Below are 23185 nucleotides of genomic sequence, written 5' to 3'. Positions count from 1 at the left end.
TCAAAACTATTCCTCCAGAAAGTGGAGAGCAACATTTATGCAGTTCTACTACGCGATACAAAAAAAAATAAAGTCACTTTAGACAGGATTACCTACACATACTGACCAGCTCAAATAGACAGAAGAATGCTATATGGCAGACCAATCCGAACTCATCTCTCGGCATGTCCAGCCCACTCATTATCTAAGCCAATAATGGCTATTAGGAAGGTTGCTGTCTTTTCTGTGGCTAAACCAACTTGGCTTGTAATTGAACAATTCTTTCATATTTACAGATGGTACACAAGTCTGTTATTAAGGCACATGAAAGTTTACATGTTCCAGAAGGCATTTCTGCCTTTCCTGTGAAGTAGTGACCGCGACATACGCGTGCCTGAGCGTGCCTGATTGCTGAGGTGTGGTCCTACCACCCAGCTTTAATATCTATTAAACCTCACCGTTGCTCCTATTGAGTCTTTTTGTTTGTGTACCTGGACAGCTGAGTGGGGTCTAATTCAGCCAACTTAATAAAATGGGCTCATTAAAACGCCTCATCTGCCATGCGGTGTGCAGGCGCGAACCTTTGAGAGTGGCCCCGTGGGAGACATAGTCTGATTTGTATTCGGTGCATGTCAGATGAGGTGTTAAAGGGCAAGCAAACAGCACTCTGTGTGGACGGGAGTTTAGTAACAAGGAGTGTCATTATACATGACTGTTTCCCCTGACTTTCCAAATAGGCCTCTTAGCAGCGTTGGCTCCGACTGTGTAAGTGGTGCCAAGCCTAAATGAATACAGGAACTGTAGCTAGATGTGTGTACTCCAATATGGTAAACTGTCTAACAAATACACTATATCTACATATATACAGTATTATGATGTTGTGGATCCCTGGAAATAATCAGAATTCATGTAAACATTACAGTCTCTTGGAGCAACTTAACCCAGGTATGAGGTACAGTGCGTTCAGAAAGTATTCATACCACTTCACTTTTTCCACATTTTGTTACATTACAGCCTTATTCTAAAATTGATTAAATAAAACATTTTCTTCATCAGTCTACACACAATACCCCATAACGATGAAGCGAAACAACTGGATTGGAGTCAACCTGTGGTAAGTACAATTGATTGGACATGATTTGGAAAGGCACACACCTGTCTATATAAGGTTCCACAGTTGACAGTGCATGTCAGAGACAAAACTAAGCCATGAGGTCAAAGGAACTGTCCGTTGAGCTTCGATACAGGATTGTGACGAGGCACAGATCTGGGGAAGGGTACCAAAACATTTATGCAGCATTGAAGGTCCCAAAGAGCACAGTGGCCTCCATCATTCTTAAATGGAAGAACTTTGGAACCACCAAGACTCCTCCTAGATCTATCCGCCAAGCCAAATTAAGCAATTGGTGGAGAAGGGCCTTCCAGAAGGACAACCATCTCTGCAGCACTCCACAAATCAGGTTTTTATGGTATAGTGGCCAGATGGAAGCCACTCCTCAGTAAAAGGGATATGACAGCCCGCTTGGAGTTTGCCAAAAGGCCTTTAAAAGATTAAAAGACTCAAGATTCTCAAGAAAAAAGTTTCTCTGGTCTGATGATAACAAGATTGAATGTTTTGGCCTGAATGCCAAGCGTCACGTCTGGAGGAAAACAGGCACCGCTCAACACCTGGCCAATACCATCCCTACGGTGAAGCATGGTGGTGGCAACTGCTGTGGGGATGTTTTTCAGCGTCAGGGACTGGGAGACTAGTCAGAATCAAGGGAAAGGTGAACCAAGAAAAATACAGAGAGATTCTTGATGACAACCTGCTCCAGAGTACTCAGGACCTCAGGGAGAGTTTCTCCCATTCTTCTCTGCAGATCCTCTCAAGCTCTGTCAGGTTGGATGGTGAGCATCGCTGCACAGCTATTTTCAGGTCTCGCCAGAGATGTTCAATCAGGTTCAAGTCCGGGCTCTGGCTGGGCCACTCAAGGACATTCAGAAACTTGTCCCTAAGCCACTCCAGCAATGTCTTGGCTGTGTGCTTAGGGTTGTTGTCCTGTTGGAAGGTACACCTTCGCCCCAGTCTGAGATCCTGAGCGCTCTGGAGCACATTTTCATCAAGGATCTCTCTGTACTTTGCTCCGTTCATCATTCCCTCGATCCTGACTAGTCTCCCAGTCCCTGCCACTGAAAAACATTCCCACAGCACGATGCAGCCACCACCATACTTCACCATAGGGATGGTGCCAGGTTTCCTCCAGACGTGATGCTTGACATTCAAGCCAAAGAGGTCAATTTTGGTTTCATCAGACCAGAGAATCTTGTTTCTCATGGTCTGAGAGTCCTTTGGGTGCCTTTGGCATACTCCAAGCAGGCTGTCATGTGACCTTTACTGAAGAGTGGCTTCCGTCTGGCCACTCTACCATAAAGCCTGATTGGTGGAGTGCTGCAGAGATGACTGTCCTTCTGGAAGGTTCTCCAATCTCAAAAGAGGAACTCTGGAACTCTGTCAGCATGATCAAGTTCTTGGTCACCTCCCTGACATGCACTGTCAACTGTGGGACATTATATAGACAGGTGTGTGCCTTTCCAAATCCTGTCTAATCAATTGAATTTACCACAGGGGACTCCAATCAAGTTGTAGAAACATCTCAAGTATGATCAATGGAAACAGGATGCACCTGAGGTCAATTTTGTGTCACATAGCAAACGGTCTGAATACTTATGAAAATTACACAACTGCATTTATATTGTTTGTAACTAATTACAGAATACAGTTCACTGAGACACTTCTTCACAGGAATTAGTAAAGCCTGAGTCACCTTAGAAGCTTTGACATGAGGGAATGGACAAGAAAACAGCGTGCAATAAGTGTACAGGACAATTTATTGATGCATCTGCATTATAAATGACAATATGTTCAGAATTGTATGCATTGATCAGACATTTATTTCATCATTCACAATTGGCCATCATAGCCGAAATATTGATCAACATAAACACTAATGAGACATGGGACCGAGAGACTGAAAAACAGCTTCTATCTCAAGGCCATCAGACTGTTAAATAGCCATCACTAGCCGGCTACGACCCAGCTACTCAACCCTGCACCTTAGAGGCTGCTGCCCTACGTACATAGACGTGGAATCACTGGTCACTTTAATAATGTCTACATACTGCTTTACACATCTCATATGTATATACTGTATTCTATTCTACTGTATTTAGTCAATGCCACTCTGACATTGCTCATCCTAATATTTATATATTTCTTAATTCCATTCTTTTACTTTTAGATTTGTGTGTATTGTTGTGAACTGTTAGATACTACAGCACTGTTGGAGCTAGAAACACAAGCATTTCACTTCACCCGCAATAACATCTGCTAAATATGTGTATGTGACCAATACATTTGATTTGATTTGAACACAATAAATTCATTTGACTTGGTGAAAATCCATTTTTTTGACCTGACTTGCTTACCACTTTTTCCAAGTGGTTTCTTCTTTAACACACTATGAAATGATGACCTCTTCCTAAATATTTGGTCAACTTATTAATTTTGTGTAAGGTGTCCCAGAAACAATGGGGGATGAGGTTACCCTTTTGGCTTAACTTACCCCACTCTCCCCTAAATCAAAGGGATCTAGTGTTTTCCTCAACACCCCAAAGTCTGGCCATTTTGTAGTTTTTTAGCATTTTAATATATTTATTTAAGATTTTACAACATAATACACAAATGCACATCTTACTGTAGCCTACTCGTGATATTGCCATTGTCCCTCTCCCTTATCTCTCTCTCTCTCTCTCTTTCTAGAATATTAAGTGGCCGGAGGGATCGTCTGAGTGACGCCACTAAAGTGGTGAATGTCAAGGAGCGATGCTGACATTAGCCCACTCCAGAGAGAATGATGGGAAACTCCTGATAGCAGTAGCGCTTCCCACCGTCCACTCTGATGCCCTGGGGGTGGCCATGTTGGGTGATGGATTATCTGCCCTGTGTAGCTTCTGCATTAATCATACGGTCCATGAATAGAGATGTGACACATCTAAGAAACATGCCTGTTTCACAGGATCCTGAGTTTAAAGATATGGGAGCTGAGAAGAGACATAACTCAGCCACTATGGCTCTGTCTCAGTGATGGACACTGCCAGGATACAGTGGATATATCGGTGGATACATCTCACACACAACGCAAACCTTTTGTGTGTGAGATTAAAAGAGCATAATCATCTTTTTGTTTGAAATATAGGCTCTGTGGCTACTGTATCAATCCCAGCTGAAGGTTTTAAGGAGATATGTCAGTGAGGTTGGAGATTATAGGACAGTGTGATTGTCATCTCCTTTGCTCACTCCACAGTCCCACATCAATGTCAGAAACTCCTACTCATGTTCTTTTTCTTTGAGGGATTTTACATCCAGCCTTTTCAATGCTGTGTCTGTTTATAGTATCACTCACCACTGAGCTTAATAGAGGACATTTTACAGTGAGGTTGGATAATATAGGACATGCTGACTCCTATCTCCTATCTCTTCTGCTCCTCTACAGACCCACATTTTAAAGTTCAGGGACTTGAGCCTGTCTCTAGCCGTCACAGCTGATCGTTCCCACAGCGCTTCATTGAGACGACACTGAATCAAAACAGTACAAACTCAAAATAGAGACTCACAGGAGTGGACAAGCTGCCTCAGCACGACTAGTTCCACCACCAAACATGCACTGAGGCAGAATGCCCTGTGATGAACTATTACAGGTTGACCAAATATTTGTTGTGAAAGCATGTAAAGGTGGAAATATTGCATTTTTGGAACTTGGAAGGCATTTCAGCCACTGTTTTGATGCTGTAGGTTTCAAACATTCAGTATGGCCTTATGTCTTTACATTTAGGCAGAATTGGTCAAATTCATTAGAAGACTCTAAAAAAGAAATAGTAATTGCCTGTATAAGCTGGTGTCTTTGGGGATTGTTCCTTTGAAAGGGGCTCAAAGCAGGGACATCCAAGTCCAGTGGAGCCACCGAGAACCTGACAGTCACAGGACGAGGACAGTTACTGATTCAGACGATGTCTACTCTGGCATCGAGAGCAATGACTGCTGGCTTTGTTGTACCATTAGAGACTACTCCCGACCTCCCTCCCAGAAAGTGAGGTGAAAGGGAGATCGAGAACACTCAGGAGGCCAGAGCAACAATAGTTGATAAAACTTACATGAGCTGAATAAGTAATAAATGTCACAGACACAAAGTATACAGAACCCACTAGCGTTAGTGGTTAGCATACCGTCTTATATTTCCTGTTCTTTTTTGGGAGAAGGAAGGATGTGACAGTGGTTGGATCTGAACATTTGTGGTGAGGGGGGAAATGAAATAATAAATCTCCCATAAAATCTCATTGTGGTCTTCTGCTTTTGTAAGAATGGGACTTTTAGCAGCCTTTGAAATAAACATGGTTAACAGATAAGGGTTAAACGTTTGTTTGCTCGGATCTTATCACTCAAGTCGGTTGAGAATGTCAAGTCAGTCACTATGCACTTAATGAAATGCAAATAGATACAAGTGTAAGGCATTAAATAGAGATGTCATTGCTTCCAATAGCAACATGGAACCATGTTCCAGTTAGTATTTATAGATTCAAAAAGGAAATGAAATCTGAAAAGAGAGAGATGACAGTTCATCTCTTTTCGCGATTGTTTCCTTTTATTTTGGTGGTAGAAACCCACAAAAACTACAGTACATTTGTTGCATCTGCATGATGTGGTGTTAGGTGCTCAGTGTGTCCCTCTCAGTAGCGGAAATGGTCACAGTGACGGTCCGGGGACCTTGCTCAGGACAGTGATGGCACATTTGTTGCATCAAATGGCTGACAATGTGTACAGAACATCCAGGCCATTGTCAGGGTGATGACACATCCCCACGTTGTTGTCGTGACTACACAGTCACTTGACGTATTCACCCATCACTCTGTTTCGAGCACTCTCAGTGAAGGTTGTGAATATTATAGGATGTGAGGTGGTAAATGGTATTGGTTGTTCAACCTTGACGCTTGGAGACATCTGGGCTTTAAGCTTCATTCTGTGCTACATATGTACCCTTAGAGCCTGCTCAGAACTGTATTCACTCTGTCTCTTCTCTGTCGGAGATGAGGGGACAGGATGAGAGAAGACAGAGAGCTATCATTAGTATGCATGGACAAGAAACCCAGCAGAGCTGACCTTTGACCTCAGAGCCACACAGAGAATGCGGAAATAGGAGAGATATGAGGAAAGAAGAACAGGGAGAGGAAGGATACAGGGGAAGAAGAGGAGAAGATATGAGGACAGAAGAACAGGGAGAGGAAGGATACAGGGGAGGAAGAGGAGAAGATATGAGGACAGAAGAACAGGGAGAGGAAGGATACAGGGGAGGGAAGAAGATGAGGACAGAAGAACAGGGAGAGGAAGGAGGGAGGAAGAGGAGAAGATATGAGGACAGAAGAACAGGGAGAGGAAGGATACAGGGGAGGAAGAGGAGAAGATATGAGGACAGAAGAATAGGGAGAGGAAGGATACAGGGGAGGAAGAGGAGAAGATATGAGGACAGAAGAACAGGGAGAGGAAGGATACAGGGGAAGAAGAGGAGAAGATATGAGGACAGAAGAACAGGGAGAGGAAGGATACAGGGGAGGAAGAGGAGAAGATATGAGGACAGAAGAACAGGGAGAGGAAGGATACAGGGGAGGAAGAGGAGAAGATATGAGGACAGAATAACAGGGAGAGGAAGGATACAGGGGAGGAAGAGGAGAAGATATGAGGACAGAAGAACAGGGAGAGGAAGGATACAGGGGAGGAAGAGGAGAAGATATGAGGACAGAAGAACAGGGAGAGGAAGGATACAAGGGAGGAAGAGGAGAAGATATGAGGACAGAAGAACAGGGAGAGGAAGGATACAGGGGAGGAAGAGGGGAAGATATGAGGACAGAAGAACAGGGAGAGGAAGGATACAGGGGAGGAAGAGGAGAAGATATAAGGACAGAAGAACAGGGAGAGGAAGGATACAGGGGAGGAAGAGGGGAAGATATGAGGACAGAAGAAACAGGGAGAGGAAGGATACAGGGGAAGAAGAGGAGAAGATAGAATAAAGGACTGTCCAATAGGAGGAAGGGAAAGAGTGAAAAAAATCATTTTCATTCAGGGGATTTCGTCTATAAGTACAGAGCAATTAGCTAATTAGTTAGTCTGCTAATCATACACACTTGTGATAATTGGAAAAATACAATAAGCAGCTTAAGTCATTCAAGCAGACAGATGGTCAGTGTGTAAACTCTCCAGGTACGGAGAAAATAATTTATCCCGGATTATAATCCATTTATTTAGGTTAACCTGATATCATCCTCAAGAGACAACATGAAGTGTAAACATGATTAAATAGATAAGCATTAGGAAGGAGAGACGAGGAGAGAATCTGAATACGTGTTAAAGGTGAGGAAACTATTTTGATGTCAGACAATTCCAGTACACACCTTTCTCTGTTTTTAGCATTTTCTGTAAAATGATTTTCAAGATGTCATGAGTCCCCTTTTCCACTTTAGCCTACTGTTATTTCCAGAAAAAGGACATTTCAGTGGGTGTTTGTGAGTGGCTATATCTGTCTTGCTGGCAGATTTATTCATATAATTGTGTTCATTAGAAGCGGCTCAGAGACAGATGAGACCATGATAAAAAGAGAAGGGTCTTACAGAAGGGACAATAGTTGAAGGGAAGGCCATCTGTTCATTGGCACAGAAAACTAAAAGAGGCATTCTCTGCACCATCCCTCATGAAAATTATGCTTTTGCATCACACTGGAATGCACTGTGTGACCAATAAGGTAATCAAGCAAACTCTGAATGATTCTGATGAGTCAGACAGTAAGAGGAAATAACTCACTCACAACCCACTGGGCACAGATGTCACTTCAACGTCTATTCCACGTTGGTCCAACGTAATTTCATTGAAATGATGTGGAAACAGCGTTGATTCAACCAGTGTGTGCCCAGTAGGAAATCATTCATTGAGATTCAGCACCCAACTTTTACTTTTACTTTTACTAGAAATATAACCATTTTACATAATCATTGGCCCCCCAATGGTGGAACAAACTCCCTCACGACGCCAGGACAGCGGAGTCAATCACCACCTTCCGGAGACACCTGAAACCCCACCTCTTTAAGGAATACCTAGGATAGGATAAGTATTCCCTCTTCCCCCCCTCCCCCTTTAAGATTTAGATGCACTATTGTAAGTGACTGTTCCACTGGATGTCATAAGGTGAATGCACCAATTTGTAAGTCGCTCTGGATAAGAGCGTCTGCTAAATGACTTAAATGTAAATGTAAATGTATGGCTTCTGAATAATCTGAACACAGTTGAAAAAGTATTTTTTGCAGGTATGCTTCTCAATCATCATGCTGCTAATTCTTGCTCGTGTCTAGCTCTGAGAATCCGTATGGCCACTACTACCTTGAACCACATCAGCATGCAGGACTGAGACTGAGATGTAGGTTTTTAATCAGTCAAAGTGACTGGGAAGCATCAGTGGCACGCTTGATGAGAGGGAACACATTCTGTTTGTTTTAGAGGGAAAACGGAGAGCAGTGTCACGCCAACTTGTTGTCTTTTCACTTCAGTTCACATCCCCCTCACTCTCCCCCTCCCTACCTCTCTCCCTCTCCCTTTCCCTCTGTCCCTATATACAGTAGCTCTCTCTTTCTTTCTTTACCTCTCTCTCTCTCTCTCTCTCTCTCTCGCTCTCTCGCTCTTTCTCTTTGATTCTGTGATAATATCGCCCCGCTTCTGCCTCACCCTATAGTCAAACAGCCAAAGTTTCATGCTATCTGATGCATCGCCTTGTGGAGAAACATGTTTCCCAAGAACAAATAGAAGCCATGCCCATTACATTAGACTAACAATGATATAACAGCTAATGCATCAACAAGTCAACCATGGACACAGAACGGGGAGCGGTGTAAAGCATATTGTCTGTGTGAAGCAGTCACATACTACAGAATAGAACAGAATATATTGTATAGCAGTAGTGTTTTGGTATTGTGTCAGTATTGCGTCAGCATTGTGGCAGTATTGAGCAGTACTAACAGAAACCACGTAGTTATTTGAAGCTCAGTTAGTAGAGCATGGTGTTTGCAACACCAGAGTAGTGGGTTCAATTCCCGGGACTCCTCATCTGTATAACGTATGCATGCGTGACTAAGTCACTTTGGATAAAAGTGTCTGCAAAATGGAATTTACTGTTATTATATTACTATGGTGTCATTGCACAGACACCTTTGAGTCTTGTTAGTATCTGTGGTTTAGGTGCTGTGTTTAAATATAAACGCCTCCTCAGGCCTACAGACGATCACTGTGGTCTCAGCTGCAGAGCTTTAGGGACAGTCATATCACACACACAGCCAAGCAGCAGCAGACTCCATTCTTCTTTCCCTCACGAGCACAAAACATCCACTCTAACGACTGCCTCTAAACACATCAACAAGACACTCAGACACGAGTCAATAGACATTAGAGCTTTACCTTTAGGAGTTCAGTTCTTATTTACAGTCCCAAATTAAAGCTGACATTATTCTACAAAGTAGACATGTGTTGTATTTTAATGTAGCCCTGCATAAGGTCATGTCTAATGAATTCTAAATGAACTCAGAGATGAGCCCTGAAGAACCCTAAGTATGATATGGCACTCCCAGAATCCCATTGTGGAGTCCCCTGATAGAGTGTGTGAGTCATGGGTAAAGGCCCGTCTCTGAGTGTTTCGTACACTCCTGACCCTTCCACAGAGGGGGCTGAGGCCGCCCACAGATATGCCAATCAACGACTCATTATGCTAATTGTTCACTAGGGAAAACAAGTTTAATCCTTCTACAGATACACAGTGTACTATGAGCTACTCTCTCAGACGAAACAAATGAATGCAAAAGGATCAATTGAGATGTCCTAATCTACTATACTGTGCATGCATACATGCACATGCAACACTACACACACACACACTCACAAACACAGATAGACATTCACAAACCTACCTTCCACCTCACCCATTCTTGCATTTAAACTGCCTTGTTGAAGCTGCACACTTTGACTACATCCCCTTGAGCCCATTCTTTCCATTATTTATCAGCTCTCTGACAAATTGAGGGATGCTGATTTCGGATGGGTTTTAAGATGATGTGCATATGAGAAGAGCCTGTTGCCTGACAAGGTCAGACAAGGAAATATGAAACTTGACTCGGCTAAATGCAAAGAGACCGACTCCCACCGTTTACTGGTCAGGTGTAACTTTTCCTCTGGGATTTGGATCTTGGCTAAGTGCCGCAGGACTTATGAGTATATCCTCTGAGCTGATGTGTCAATATGGATGTCTTCCATTTTCTGTAATGCTCTAAGGGGCCCAGGGATTGAGACACAGAGATTTCTGTTCAATGAAAGCCATGATCAAATCAAATCAAATTTATTTGTCACATACACATGGTTAGCAGATGTTAATGCGAGTGTAGTGAAATGCTTGTGCTTCTAGTTCTGACAATGCAGTAATAACCAATGAGTAATCTAACCTAACCATTCCAAAACTACTACCTTATACACACAAGTGTAAAGGGATAAAGAATATGTACATAAAGATATATGAATGAGTGATGGTACTTAACGGCATAGGCAAGATGCAGTAGATGGTATCGAGTACAGTATATACATATGAGATGAGTAATGTAGGGTATGTAAACATTATATTAAGTAGCATTGTTTAAAGTGGCTAGTGATATATTTTACATCAATTCCCATTATTAAAGTGGCTGGAGTTGAGTCAGTGTGTTGACAGCAGCCACTCAATGTTAGTGGTGGCTGTTTAACAGTCTGATGGCATTGAGATAGAAGTTGTTTTTCAGTCTCTCGGTTCCTGCTTTGATGCACCTGTACTGACCTCGCCTTCTGGATGATAGCGGGGTGAACAGGCAGTGGCTCGGGTGGTTGTTGTCCTTGATGATCTTTATGGCCTTCCTGTGACATCGGGTGGTGTAGGTGTCCTGGAGGGCAGGTAGTTTTCCTCCGGTGATGCGTTGTGAAGACCTCACTACCCTCTGGAGAGCCTTACGGTTGTGGGCGGAGCAGTTGCCATACCAGGCGGTGATACAGCCCGACAGGATGCTCTCGATTGTGCATCTGTAGAAGTTTGTGAGTGCTTTTGGTGATAAGTCGAATTTATTCAGCCTCTTGAGGTTGATGAGGAGCTGCTGCGCCTTCTTCACGATGCTTTCTGTGTGGGTGGACCAATTCAGTTTGTCTGTGATGTGTACCCCGAGGAACTTAAAACGTACCACCCTCTCCACTACTGTCCCGTCGATGTGGATAGGGGTTGCTCCCGCTGCTGTTTCCTGAAGTCCACAATCATCTCCTTATTTTTGTTGACGTTGAGTGTGAGGTTATTTTCCTGACACCACACTCCGAGGGCCCTCTCCTACTCCCTGTAGGCCATCTCGTCGTTGTTGGTAATCAAGCCTACCACTGTAGTGTCGTCCGCAAACTTGATGATTGAGTTGGAGGCGTGCATTGCCACGCAGTCGTGGGTGAACAGGGAGTACAGGAGAGGGCTCCTAACGCACCCTTGTGGGGCCCCAGTGTTGAGGATCAGCGGGGTGGAGATGTTGTTACCTACCCTCACCACCTGGGGGTGGCCCGTCCGGAAGTCCAGTACCCAGTTACACAGGGTAGGGTCGAGACCCAGGGTCGAGACCCAGGGTCTCGAGCTTGGTGACGAGCTTGCAGGGTACTATGGTGTTGAATGCCGAGCTGTAGTCGATGAACAGCATTCTCACATAGGTATTCCTCTTTTCCAGATGGGTTAGGGCAGTGTGTAGTGTGGTTGAGATTGCATCGTCTGTGGACCTATTTGGGCGGTAAGCAAATTGGAGTGGGTCTAGGGTGTCAGGTAGGGTGGAGGTGATATGGTCCTTGACTAGTCTCTCAAAGCACTTCATGATGACGGAAGTGAGTGCTACAGGGCGGTAGTCGTTTAGCTCAGTTACCTTAGCTTTCTTGGGAACAGGAACAATGGTGGCCCTCTTGAAGCATGTGGGAACCGCAGACTGGGATAAGGATTGATTGAATATGTCCGTAAACACACCAGCCAGCTGATCTGCGCATGCACTGAGGGCGCGGCTGGGGATGCCGCCTGGGCCTGCAGCCTTGCGAGGGTTAACACGTTTAAATGTTTTACTCACGTGGCTGCAGTGAAGGAGAGTCCGCATGGTTTGGTTGCGGGCAGTGTCAGTGGCACTGTATTGTCCTCAAAGCGGGCAAAAAATTTATTTAGTCTGCCTGGGAGCAAGACATCCTGGTCCGTGACGGGGCTGGTCTTGATGAGGTCGCCTTCTAAAAGCAGTAGGTATTTGGATCTCATACAGCATACGTTACCATCCTATGGGGGGCCGGGGGATCTTACTGTGACCTGTTATCTTTTATAGGGGACAACCTAATCTCTAAGTTATTATCTAAATTACATCCCAAATTACCTCCAGCATTTTCTAGATGTTCTCTGTTCCTTGAAAAATTGTGTTGATGATTTCAGAACAAATCAAATCAAATCAAATCAAATCAAATTTATTTATATAGCCCTTCGTACATCAGCTGATATCTCAAAGTGCTGTACAGAAACCCAGCCTAAAACCCCAAACAGCAAACAATGCAGGTGTAAAAGCACGAACAGTAACCAGCACATGTCAGTATCTCACACAGACCTGGTCCCGTCCCATGCAACACCTCCAAATGCCAGCCCCTTGCCCCAGCCCCCAGCCTGATTGAGTTGCATGGCTCCTCATCAGACTGCTTTCCAACTCAAGATGGTGAAGGTTCTCTCTCAGCTCAGAGATCCCCCCCCAATTTATAACCACAGATTTAACATATTAGCTGTGTCAAACCAGTTAATGTAATCCTGTATGCTGACATTTACAGTAATTAGTACAATATGGCCTTTGAAAGAACACACTGAATCCGTGACAATTGGACTACTCTGCAATTTAGCACTCTCAGTTCCTATATTAACTCCCCAACTTCTCTTTTTACAATTGTTCTCCATCATGAAAACAAGAAAACCAAAATTCCGTTGTTGTTTTTTGTTTAAGCATTTCCTGGAATATATTACTCTAGTTTTCTTCTGCAATTATTTCACAGTTCAGAGACAAGGTCACATTGCGCCCCCTAGTGGTAAGAGGAAAATATATTCGCCTTTGCCTAACCCACGCTGTCCATGGTGCTGAACAGACTGGCGCCGTGGTGGTTGCTGTCCTAAGTGCTGAAGCCCTCTAACGCAGCAACTTGAATGAACAAATGCACCAGCTTGACTTCGGAAATCAGTATGCCTATAAAACTATTTTTATCAGCTTATATATTATTTAAACGCAAAAAATGGGCTCCCAAGCGATCTAAGGCACTGCATCTCAGTGCTAAAGGCGTCACTACAGACACCCTGGTTCGAATCCAGGATGTATCACAACCGGCCGTGATTGGTAATCCCATAGTGCGGCGCACGTTTTTTACACAACATTAACATTAGCCAGTGGATCTTAATCCTTAACAATATCTAATCAGCCTTCTACTAAAACGCATGAAGAACACGCATAAACATATTAAAAAGTGTTTGCGCAAACAACAACGGCATTAAATGCCAAGTGCATGCACAGAATAAAACAAGATGCTTGATTGAATGACAAATGTTTACCCAGTGGGAGTGAGGAGGCATGCTAGAAATATCTTAATATAGGCTTAACATGCAGGTGGCGTCCCTTGAGCATCAGGTATTTTGTGATAACTGTTTAGCATGGACTGGTACCATAGTGGAGTTTAATTTCTAAGCTGTTGACTTATTTAATGGTACATCCTCGTAGAACATGAGGTGCTTACTCCAACGTCCCGCCAATATTGCCGGGGCGTGGATAGATCAGTGTCGAGGTAATGCAGGCCGCTGTTCCCAGTAAGACATCCATCTCCAACCGTCCACACCACAGACACCGGCAGTGACACCGGCAGTAACACCCCTAAATGGAGAATGAAGGAGGAGTGAGACAATAACAGAGATTCCCCTGGCTGGAACAGCCTGTTAGTTCTAATGTGAGGTGGAGGACGGATCCAAACAAAGAACAACGCTCTTCACGACAGAGTCAGACAAACGCAGCACAATGGCATTCTGAGGTCCTTTAAAAAAATGTAGGCCTATTAGGCAGAGAAGTCTAGGATACATCTATTGGAATGGTTCATGTATGGTTCAAATGATATATCTAATCCACAATCTATTTGAAGAAAGAATGTGATCTTAAACATGGCAAAAAATGTCACAAATAAACGGATATAATAGAAAACATAATTTATTGAAATACTTACTGTAATGGAATAAGCTACTAAGACAAAACATGTTGTAACATTCGGTCCTTGGTGGACCAATAAATATGACATCTTACTCCTTATTTAGATCTTTGTTGCTTATTTTTGATACATAAATATCTTAGAAGGCTATATCTTGAGTGGAAACACAGACAGACGTTCAAGCAACAAAATATCACATCACACGGAAATGTCGTCTGTATTTGAGCGGTTGGCAAGTCTTGGCGCCCCAAACCCCCCAAATGCAAACAGATGACACACAGCCGCTTACAGTGGCGCCCAGACAATGGGCAACTTGCTCTAGTTATGATAGAGTCTAATAAATGATAGTAGAGTTCACATCCCTGCATGTCTGGGAAGCGGTTTAGTCTGGATACAAAATGAAACCGGAAAAAGTGCTGTACTTGTTGTTGTTTCCCCCATGCGCCTTTCCTCCGTCCAGCTTGATGTAGATCTCGTCCCCGGAGTCTAGGTGAAGCACTACACTGTTGCTGGCATAGTCATAGTTCTGGTCTGCGTCCTGGGCTATCGCACTGGCGCGGACCTGCGGATAAGACAAATGATTAAAGTAGTGAAGGACTTTGCATCATTACTTAATAGGCTATCGAACAACTCGTCCCCACCCTGACCCAATGCTAAAACATTATAGATACACCACTTTGAACCTACCAAACGAATAATGGCTGTCTTGTTTGTTTATGTTGGCAATGTGTAGACACTGACACAGCTCAAAACGCTCCAGGTAGTTGACCAGTGTAGGGCTGACCGCTACAGTAAACAACAAAGCCATTCTTAAACCCACCTAACGATTAGTTTGTCTTTGCTGACAAATAAAGTGGCACGAGCCGAGCATATTAATGAACCTACTGACCTCACGGTGTTAGATTAAGCGCATAGAGCAGATGCCGTTTACGCGAGATAAACGCTTAATACATCAAATATTGATCTGGGGCAATGCACACTGAAAGTGTCTGCTCTCCCTCAACTTCAGAGGTGTACAGTAGTATAATCACTTTTAAAATATCATTGCGTAATATCAGGTATAGCATACCTGTCCGTTTCTGCACAAATCTGCCCACATGCTTGTCCCGTCGCCCCCGCGCATTAATACATGGTATGTAAAGTAGTATATCCCGGACACTTGGCACGTGAACTTGCCGGTAGACGGGTCGTAATGGTTCCCTAGATTTGTTACCACGTCATCGAACCTTAGCACCTCGTATCCCTCGTGGGGGTTTTTCAGACCCACGTAAAAGGCTATTTTTGTGCCGCCAATTGCGGACTCTAGGCCCTCGGCATTTTCGGTCCTGTCACTGCTCACAGTCCCCTCCGCCGTCTCTCCAGTGGCATGCCCGGGATATCCCGGTTTCCCCGAGTCCCCCCTATCCCCCGGCGGTCCTCTTGGACCTGGTGGACCCGGTTCGCCGGGCGGACCTCTCGGTCCGGGTTTCCCTGGCCGACCCGGCTCGCCTTTAGTCCCATGCGAGAACGCCGGGGGTGGTATGACGCTCAGGTCCTGCATGACTTCCAGAGCATTGGCGCTGGGTTTGGGGTTGTATGGATCACATATCATCCGACAGGTGCCCATCATCTCGTAGTGCGCGTCTGTCTTGGACGCTTGGACTAGAAGCGGTATCGCTATGATAAGAGCTAACACCATGACGATGCCAACCACAGGAGCAACGACACGCTTCCTCTGGAGAGTCCGAGAAACAAGCGCTAAAAAGTCAGTTTTCCTTTGGGAAGCAATGGTGAAAGGTTGCGAGTGCGCTAAAATTCTCTGCAGAAAAAGCGAGTGCACCAAAAAGGAATCACTTTATTCCAGGGTTAGAAAAAAATTAAAACAACAAATATGTTGTAACCTTAATTAAGCGTAGTTCACCTTGGAGCGGTGTGCCAGTATCACTGAACTTCACAAAATTGACAGGGGCAGTATTCGTTTTGGCATGGCTGCACACGCGCTGGATCTCGGAGCTGAACAGAGAAAGCTTCGAGCGATTTCTGCCAGTCTGCAACAACCGAGGGGACTAGAGCGGTGCTGACGTAACAAGTGAGGGCAAAGCCTGTTGCATTTGGATTAATACTGCAACAATAATCATGCCATCTTTATGTATGAATTATAAATCCCCTGCACCTTCGAGGAAAATATTGGATCAGAGAGCATCACTAACACGTAAACCCCATTATGGAAATGTTGACAGCGAGTTGTCTCACCTATATTTCGGCATATTTGAGGGAATAAATATAAGTGCACGTTTGTGTTATTGTGTCCTGTGAAATTACATTATTCTGTTAAAATGTCCGAAATGGTCCCCTACATTCAACGTGAGGAAGATACACATTCCAAAGAACAATCAAATATCACTGGAGAAAAGAATCCACATCAAGAGCCATATAGGATGTCTGGATTCCACAATGACACTGTAGCCTAATCTTTACCATAAAGCCAAGGCTGAAACAATTCAGTGCCCTGTGCTGATTTTTTCATGTAATGTTGAACACCTAGTCTTAGTTTATCCACAACAGGGGTTTTGGTGTCAAAAAGCTGAGCTAGGTCTGAGATAGGAGTACTCTCTGGGTAGACTGGTCAAAGACATCAACTTTGGGGTAGCTTTGAGACTAATTTTCTGGGTCTGAACCTTGGTCTCTTGGGGGTCTTATTACACTGTCATTGTGATAACCCGCTGAGCTAAAGCCCAAACATTTGCTTGGGAGGCTAACTGAAGTCTTTAGGTGTCAGGCTATGTTACAGTACTCATCACAAGAGCATTGCAACAGTGTAAAAGGACCACTTCCATTACACTGGCAAAACAAAGTATACCACTAAATACAAGTGGGCCTGCATGCCATTTGTAGCCTGAAGCTCATACATGAGGGCTGCAAAGTGGCACCCCCCCTTGCTGCTGGCTGGAACTCTCCACTGTAATCTGGTGCAGAGCTCTGGCTTCCCTTCTGTTGTTGGGCTCAGCTAATCCTTATCTCCTAGATCCGGGGTTTAACTTCTCACACCCCTGTCTCAGCAGGCTAAGCTAGCGGCTAACAAGGCGCCAGTGTTTATTCCCCCTCATCCTTGCTGATGAGTTTCTCACAAACACAGGAAGGAACAGGAAGCGGCAGGGAGCCTGCAGTGTCACACCCTCCCCCAAGTGACGCCCCCTGGGGGAGGTAATGAAGTCATTACACTTTGTGATTAGCATCCTTCATCCTTCTCCTGGATTTTGAGAAAGTTTCTCTGCACAAACTCTGAGCTCTTCACTAGTTTTATCAGTGTGATGTAATACACAGTCATTAGAGTATTGTCAGGGTGTGCTTGTCGGTTACATGGCACATTCTAACATTACCAGGCCTATCAGGCTTTTCATCAGTAGTGCCTTTGATGGCCTGGTTTGAATCTACATGCATATTCAAAAGGTTTCAGTTTACATCATAGACAGTTTGGTACAACCTGCTTTTCTCCCTATTGGGGTTATAAGGCAAGGCTAATGGGATGTGGAAGCAGCAGCGTCTTTTTACCTCACCTCTACTGTAGAAGAGAGGAGAGACTCCTAAGACAGGGAACATAAATCATCAGATACTGTAGAAGTCATTGTCCATGAACAGGAGGATGAAGGGGGACTGTTCAAAGGAAGTATCCTCCATACTCCAATTACTGCAAGAAGGCTTTCATTACTGCACGTGTTATTTGTGGGTTGGGTGGGTGGGTGGGTGGGTGGGTGGGTGGGTGGGTCTGTCTGTGTCTGTCTGTCTGTCTGTCTGTCTGTCTGTCTGTCTGTCTGTCTGTCTGTCTGTCTGTCTGTCTGTCTGTCTGTCTGTCTGTCTGTCTGTCTGTCTGTCTGTCTGTCTGTCTGTCTGTCTGTCTGTCTGTCTGTCTGTCTGTCTGTCTGTCTGTCTGTCTGTCTGTCTGTCTGTCTGTCTGTCTGTCTGTCTGTCTGTCTGTCATTGCTCATGTGGATGTGTTTTACTCACCGCCAGTGATGTCCTAAATATAGTTCACTGTCCCGAGTCTGAGAGGCATCTACACTTGGGCTCTATAACGAGACTGTTTACCAAGACCTTTTACTCCTATGAATGAATATGTCACCACTGTGTACTACTAATGTGATACAAAGAGAGCAATGAAACTTTTTAAGCTGTCTGATAGTGGGAGTAGATATTTCTCTCTCTTTCTTCTTGTCATGTCTAAAATCTCTCACAACAGACTAAATGAACAACAGACTTCCTGTCAGATTGGGAGACACTCAAAACTGTGTTGTTCCAAGAGCTCATAGCGCTGGGGAAAGATAACTACGCAACACAGCACTAAACAGCTCTAAGTGTTTTGCGTCTGAGGCTCTGGAGGCTGTGGGATCACATGTGAAGGCTGGATGACTAACAAACACCCAACATGGAGAATATACACACAGGCCTTGCTGAGGACAGCTGAAGGTGAAATCAAAGATAGTGTGACTGACTGGGTTTGAACCGGGCTGTCTTCATGCCACAAGAGTGTTAGCCCACAGCCTTGGCATTCACTTGGGGGGCGCTAATACAAGTCACACAAACATAGACACATACAGTGTAAACAGAAATCACCATGGCTCTCTCTAGACTTTGCAATGATTCACGTCTGTATCATGACTCATTTTCTGCAGTAAAAATACATGTAAACAGTCTCTTACGCCACTCTAGTGTCAGTCTGCCATTTATAGCACACAACGTGTCTCAGTGCAGCACAGGACTCCAGGCAGGGGCTGCCCTACACCACTACACTAAGCCACTTGGCAACCTCCTTGAATTCAACAGACCTCCAGGTCACGAGCGAACAAGTTGCCAGCTCTGTGTCACACTAACACCGTGCCACTGCCTGTGACATCTCCACACACTGCTGTGGGAGCACAGCATAGCCCAGTCAAACTGTCTCCACCTATCACACTGTTCTCTTGAAGCTGCCCTGAGGGGTGATTGGTCGAAGCAGACATGGACTTTGTGCTTGATGTACTGATCAAATCTTCAGCTGTAGCATTTGCTAATAAAGTTCATAAGGTTGTTTAGAGGCACTAGAGCTGGGCAATATGGACAGAAATCCATATCACGCTAAATTGACAGAATTTTTACGATAGTGATAAATAGAACGATTATTTATCGTAATGAACGATATCAGCAAAATGTCCATGACAAGTGGACGGTTTGGCCGGAGTGGATCTTTTTATGTTTATCATCCCAGTTCTAAAAGTCACAAACATTTTTATAATAATATATAAAAAGGAAAAAACTCCCAGCACACTGGTGATCTGTGTAATTAATGGATCTTAGGAACAATGTTTCTATTTTAATTAAATTGTTTGTGGAGCATCTAAGATATTCATGAATAAATACAGGGGCAGGCTTGCATACAGCCAGGACCATGAGGCTCTGTGGTTCTCAATCTGTGTGCTCAGCTGTAACCCTGCCCAGAGAACCACAACCACAGGTTCTCCCCAAACACCTCCCTAATGATGAACAGCACAATCAGCCACTAACACAGGGCCCATTACAGTTCACTCAAAGGCACTCCAAAGTGTTTTTCCATAGACAATTGTGATGTAATTAAATAGACTTTACATGAACGTCTCAAACATGACCAGTGTGAGACCCGATGAAGCGTCGTTTCAATTCACCTTTTTCTGAACTAATATTTTGTATACCCAGTGTCCTGCTGAATACACTGGCTGTGCTTGCTTGTAATCCTTTCTAACACATAACATGCACATCAACCTGGCATGTCACACTGTGTATCATCACCAAAGACAGACATGTTTGGCATGTCACTCTGAACTGCCACTACCCAGGGTCAACATGGAACCTGCTACCAGCCAACATCTCTGTTCCATATTATTCAGCCTACAAGTGAACAGTGTTTGTCCCCTTTAGCTGAAGAGAAATTCATGTATTTCCATGTTCCAGTTCTATGTTCAAGCAAATGACACACCAATATATTGCCATTATAAATGTGTGCAGAGTCACAAGAGGAGAAAGTGAGTGAATAAGCTCAATTAATGTTGAATGTTGAGACTATAAGACATGGGGACATGGTGAAGAACACAGACCAGTATGTGAGCTGCTGCATGAAACAAGAGAAAGGAAAATACATTTAAAAACAAGCCTCCTCAAACAATCTTCTCTGTTCGGCTCTCGATAGCTTTACAACCTTGCCAGAGAAAAGGGGATTTGCAATTGTACCCTTTAACCCGGTTCCTCCACCTCCCATTGGAGGATAAGATCAAGAGAAATGCCTCTGCCATGTAAATATGAAATGGAAACAACGATCATAAATTCATGAGCTTGGCGGTTGAGAAGCTCAGTTACGTCAAACATGAAGCCTATTTTTATTCCATCACGATAGAAGAGATTTGAAGGTCAATGTGAGATGAGGGGTTATTTATATTGGATACAATACTATTATAAATGTATTTATGCACTGGATGTTCTTCTCTACCTTGAAAAATAAACGAAAGCTGTAGTTCATCCCTGTCTAATCTGGTTTCAGATCATTCTTATTTCACCCTAAACCATGTTCAGGTATATATTTTGTAAAGTTTGAAGGAACATTTAGTCTTTCCATTGCTTTGAGCTGATGTTTGTTCTGGTGCATATTAGTTTTGTTCTGGGTCAGTATTTGTTTTGATCTGGGTCAGTATTTGTTTTGTTCTGGGTCAGTATTTGTTTTGTTCTGGGTCAGTATTTGTTTTGTTCTGGGTCAGTATTTGTTTTGTTCTGGGTCAGTATTTGTTTTGTTCTGGGTCAGTATTTGCCGTCTCTTCATGCCTGTATGTTTTTTGTTCCTGTAATTGTTCTACTGCATCAGCATTTCATTGGTTGGAGCTCTCTTTGTGTCAGCTCTTGTCAGAGTTGTACTCCAATCCTCTTCAGGCAAGGTTTTGTATTATTCTATTCTGCTCCAGTCTCCCAGCATGGATTTGTCTGTAGTAGTTAACATTGGAGATAACTCTGAGGAAGATCAATTGAAAGGAATGTAAATCAAATCCACCTGAATCACATCTGCCTCCCCTCTCCTCACGTCAGCACTACATCATACTGGAAACATCTAGGCGGGACAGAACAAAATGACAGGAGAGGAGAGTTTTAAAAGAGAGAGTGAGAGAGAAAAAAAAGAGAGAGAGAGAGAGAGAGAGAAAGAAAGATATAGAAATACGAGAGAGCATTGGATATGCACACCTCTAGCTCAACTTTGATAGGGGTGGGGGCCACAAAAAAAACAGAACAGAACTCATCCTGAGGAGCCACAGTTGCTTCCCCCCTTGCAACAATAAGTTGAGGCCCGAACTGAGTTCCAACATTTTTGGAGGGAAATTGATCCGAGGGCCTTGGGCCACCAGTTGCCCATCCCTGCTCTAGCTAAAGGACCAGTTTAATCTCTCTGGTTTGAGACCCAGGGTTGGTTGTCTGCTGTGGTAATATAAAACTTCTCTGTTGTTCTGTCTGGCTATAACAGAGTCATGGCCAAATTACAGACGCTATTGGTCTGATATTGGTCTGTTTCCTGATTCGTCATTGTAGAGTTCTTATTAAAGACGGTCAGTGTTGTATGATTGTTGTTTTGTCCAGTTTGACCCACAGAGTGTGTATGACTCTGACTATAGGTGTGTCACATTATCGCTTAGTCCATTGTAGGCCTTGGAGCCTGTATTGTGATTCTGACCCAGTTCCTGGGCTCTGTTGTGGCTAGAATGAGATGCAGAAGCTGACTCAGAGACATGTGGGTTAGTGTTGCATGCTCAGGTCTCATAATAGATACCCAGTGCAAGTCATGAGGACCCAGTCACAGGGGTAACACACAGAAAGAGAAAATACACTTGTTTCAAAGCAAGTCCTTAGATGTACAGTGGGGCAAAAAAGTATTTAGTCAGCCACCAATTGTGCAAGTTCTCCCACTTAAAAAGATGAGAGAGGCCTGTAAATGTCATCATAGTTACACTTCAACTATGACAGACAAAATGAGGGAAGAAAATCCAGAAAATCACATTGTAAGATTTTTAATGAATTTATTTGCAAATTATGGTGGAAAATAAGTACAAACAAAATAACTTACAAACAAGCAAGATTTCTGGCTCTCACAGACCTGTAACTTCTTCTTTAAGAGGATCCTCTGTCCTCCACTCGTTACCTGTATTAATGGCACCTGTTTGAACTTGTTATCAGTATAAAAGACACCTTTCCACAACCTCAAACAGTCACACTCCAAACTCCACTATGGCCAAGACCAAAGAGCTGTCAAAGGACACCAGAAACAAAATTGTAGACCTGCACCAGGCTGGGAAGACTGAACCTGCAATAGGTAAGCAGCTTGGTTTGAAGAAATCAACTGTGTGAGCAATTATTAGGAAATGGAAGACATACAAAACCACTGATAATCTCCCTCGATATGGGGCTCTACGCAAGATCTCACCCCGTGGGGTCAAAATGATCACAAGAACGGTGAGCAAAAATCACAGAACGACACGGGGGGACCTAGTGAATGACCTGCAGAGAGCTGGGACCAAAGTAACAAAGCCTACCATCAGTAACACACTACGCCACCAGGGACTCAAATCCTGCAGTGCCAGACGTGTCCCCCTGCTTAAGCCAGTACATGTCCAGGCCCATCTGAAGTTTGCTAGAGAGCATTTGGATGATCCAGAAGAAGATTGGGAGAATGTCATATGGTCAGATGAAACCAAAATATAACTTTTTGGTAAAAAAACAACTCGTCCTGTTTGGAGGACAGAGAATGCTTAGTTGCATCCAAAGAACACCATACCTACTGTGAAGCATGGGGTTGGAAACATCATGCTTTGGGGCTGTTTTTCT

General features: G+C 43.9%; 1 protein-coding gene across 2 annotated transcripts; it reads right to left on the bottom strand.

Moving 5' to 3' along the window:
• Positions 1 to 13747: 13747 nt before the first annotated feature.
• LOC124025096 (complement C1q-like protein 2) lies at positions 13748 to 16380 on the bottom strand. 2 transcript variants are annotated; one of them, XM_046338795.1, is made up of 3 exons: positions 15411 to 16380; positions 14764 to 14903; positions 13748 to 14016 (listed from the first exon to the last, which is right to left on the bottom strand). In XM_046338795.1, the coding sequence occupies exons 1-3, from the start codon at positions 16017 to 16019 to the stop codon at positions 13920 to 13922; spliced, it is 846 nt and encodes a 281-aa protein (XP_046194751.1). In that variant the 5' UTR covers positions 16020 to 16380; the 3' UTR covers positions 13748 to 13919. The 2 variants fall into 2 exon arrangements, with proteins under 2 accessions (XP_046194751.1, XP_046194780.1); XM_046338824.1 differs by lacking the exon at positions 13748 to 14016 and having other exon boundaries at positions 14328 to 14903.
• Between the last annotated feature and the right edge of the window lie 6805 nt (positions 16381 to 23185).

The sequence above is a fragment of the Oncorhynchus gorbuscha genome, linkage group LG01 (assembly GCF_021184085.1).
Source record: "Oncorhynchus gorbuscha isolate QuinsamMale2020 ecotype Even-year linkage group LG01, OgorEven_v1.0, whole genome shotgun sequence".
In the NCBI taxonomy this organism is placed as follows: domain Eukaryota; kingdom Metazoa; phylum Chordata; class Actinopteri; order Salmoniformes; family Salmonidae; genus Oncorhynchus; species Oncorhynchus gorbuscha.
The sequence above is the reverse complement of the archived record's forward strand: the minus strand, read 5'-3'. Positions and strand labels throughout refer to the sequence as shown.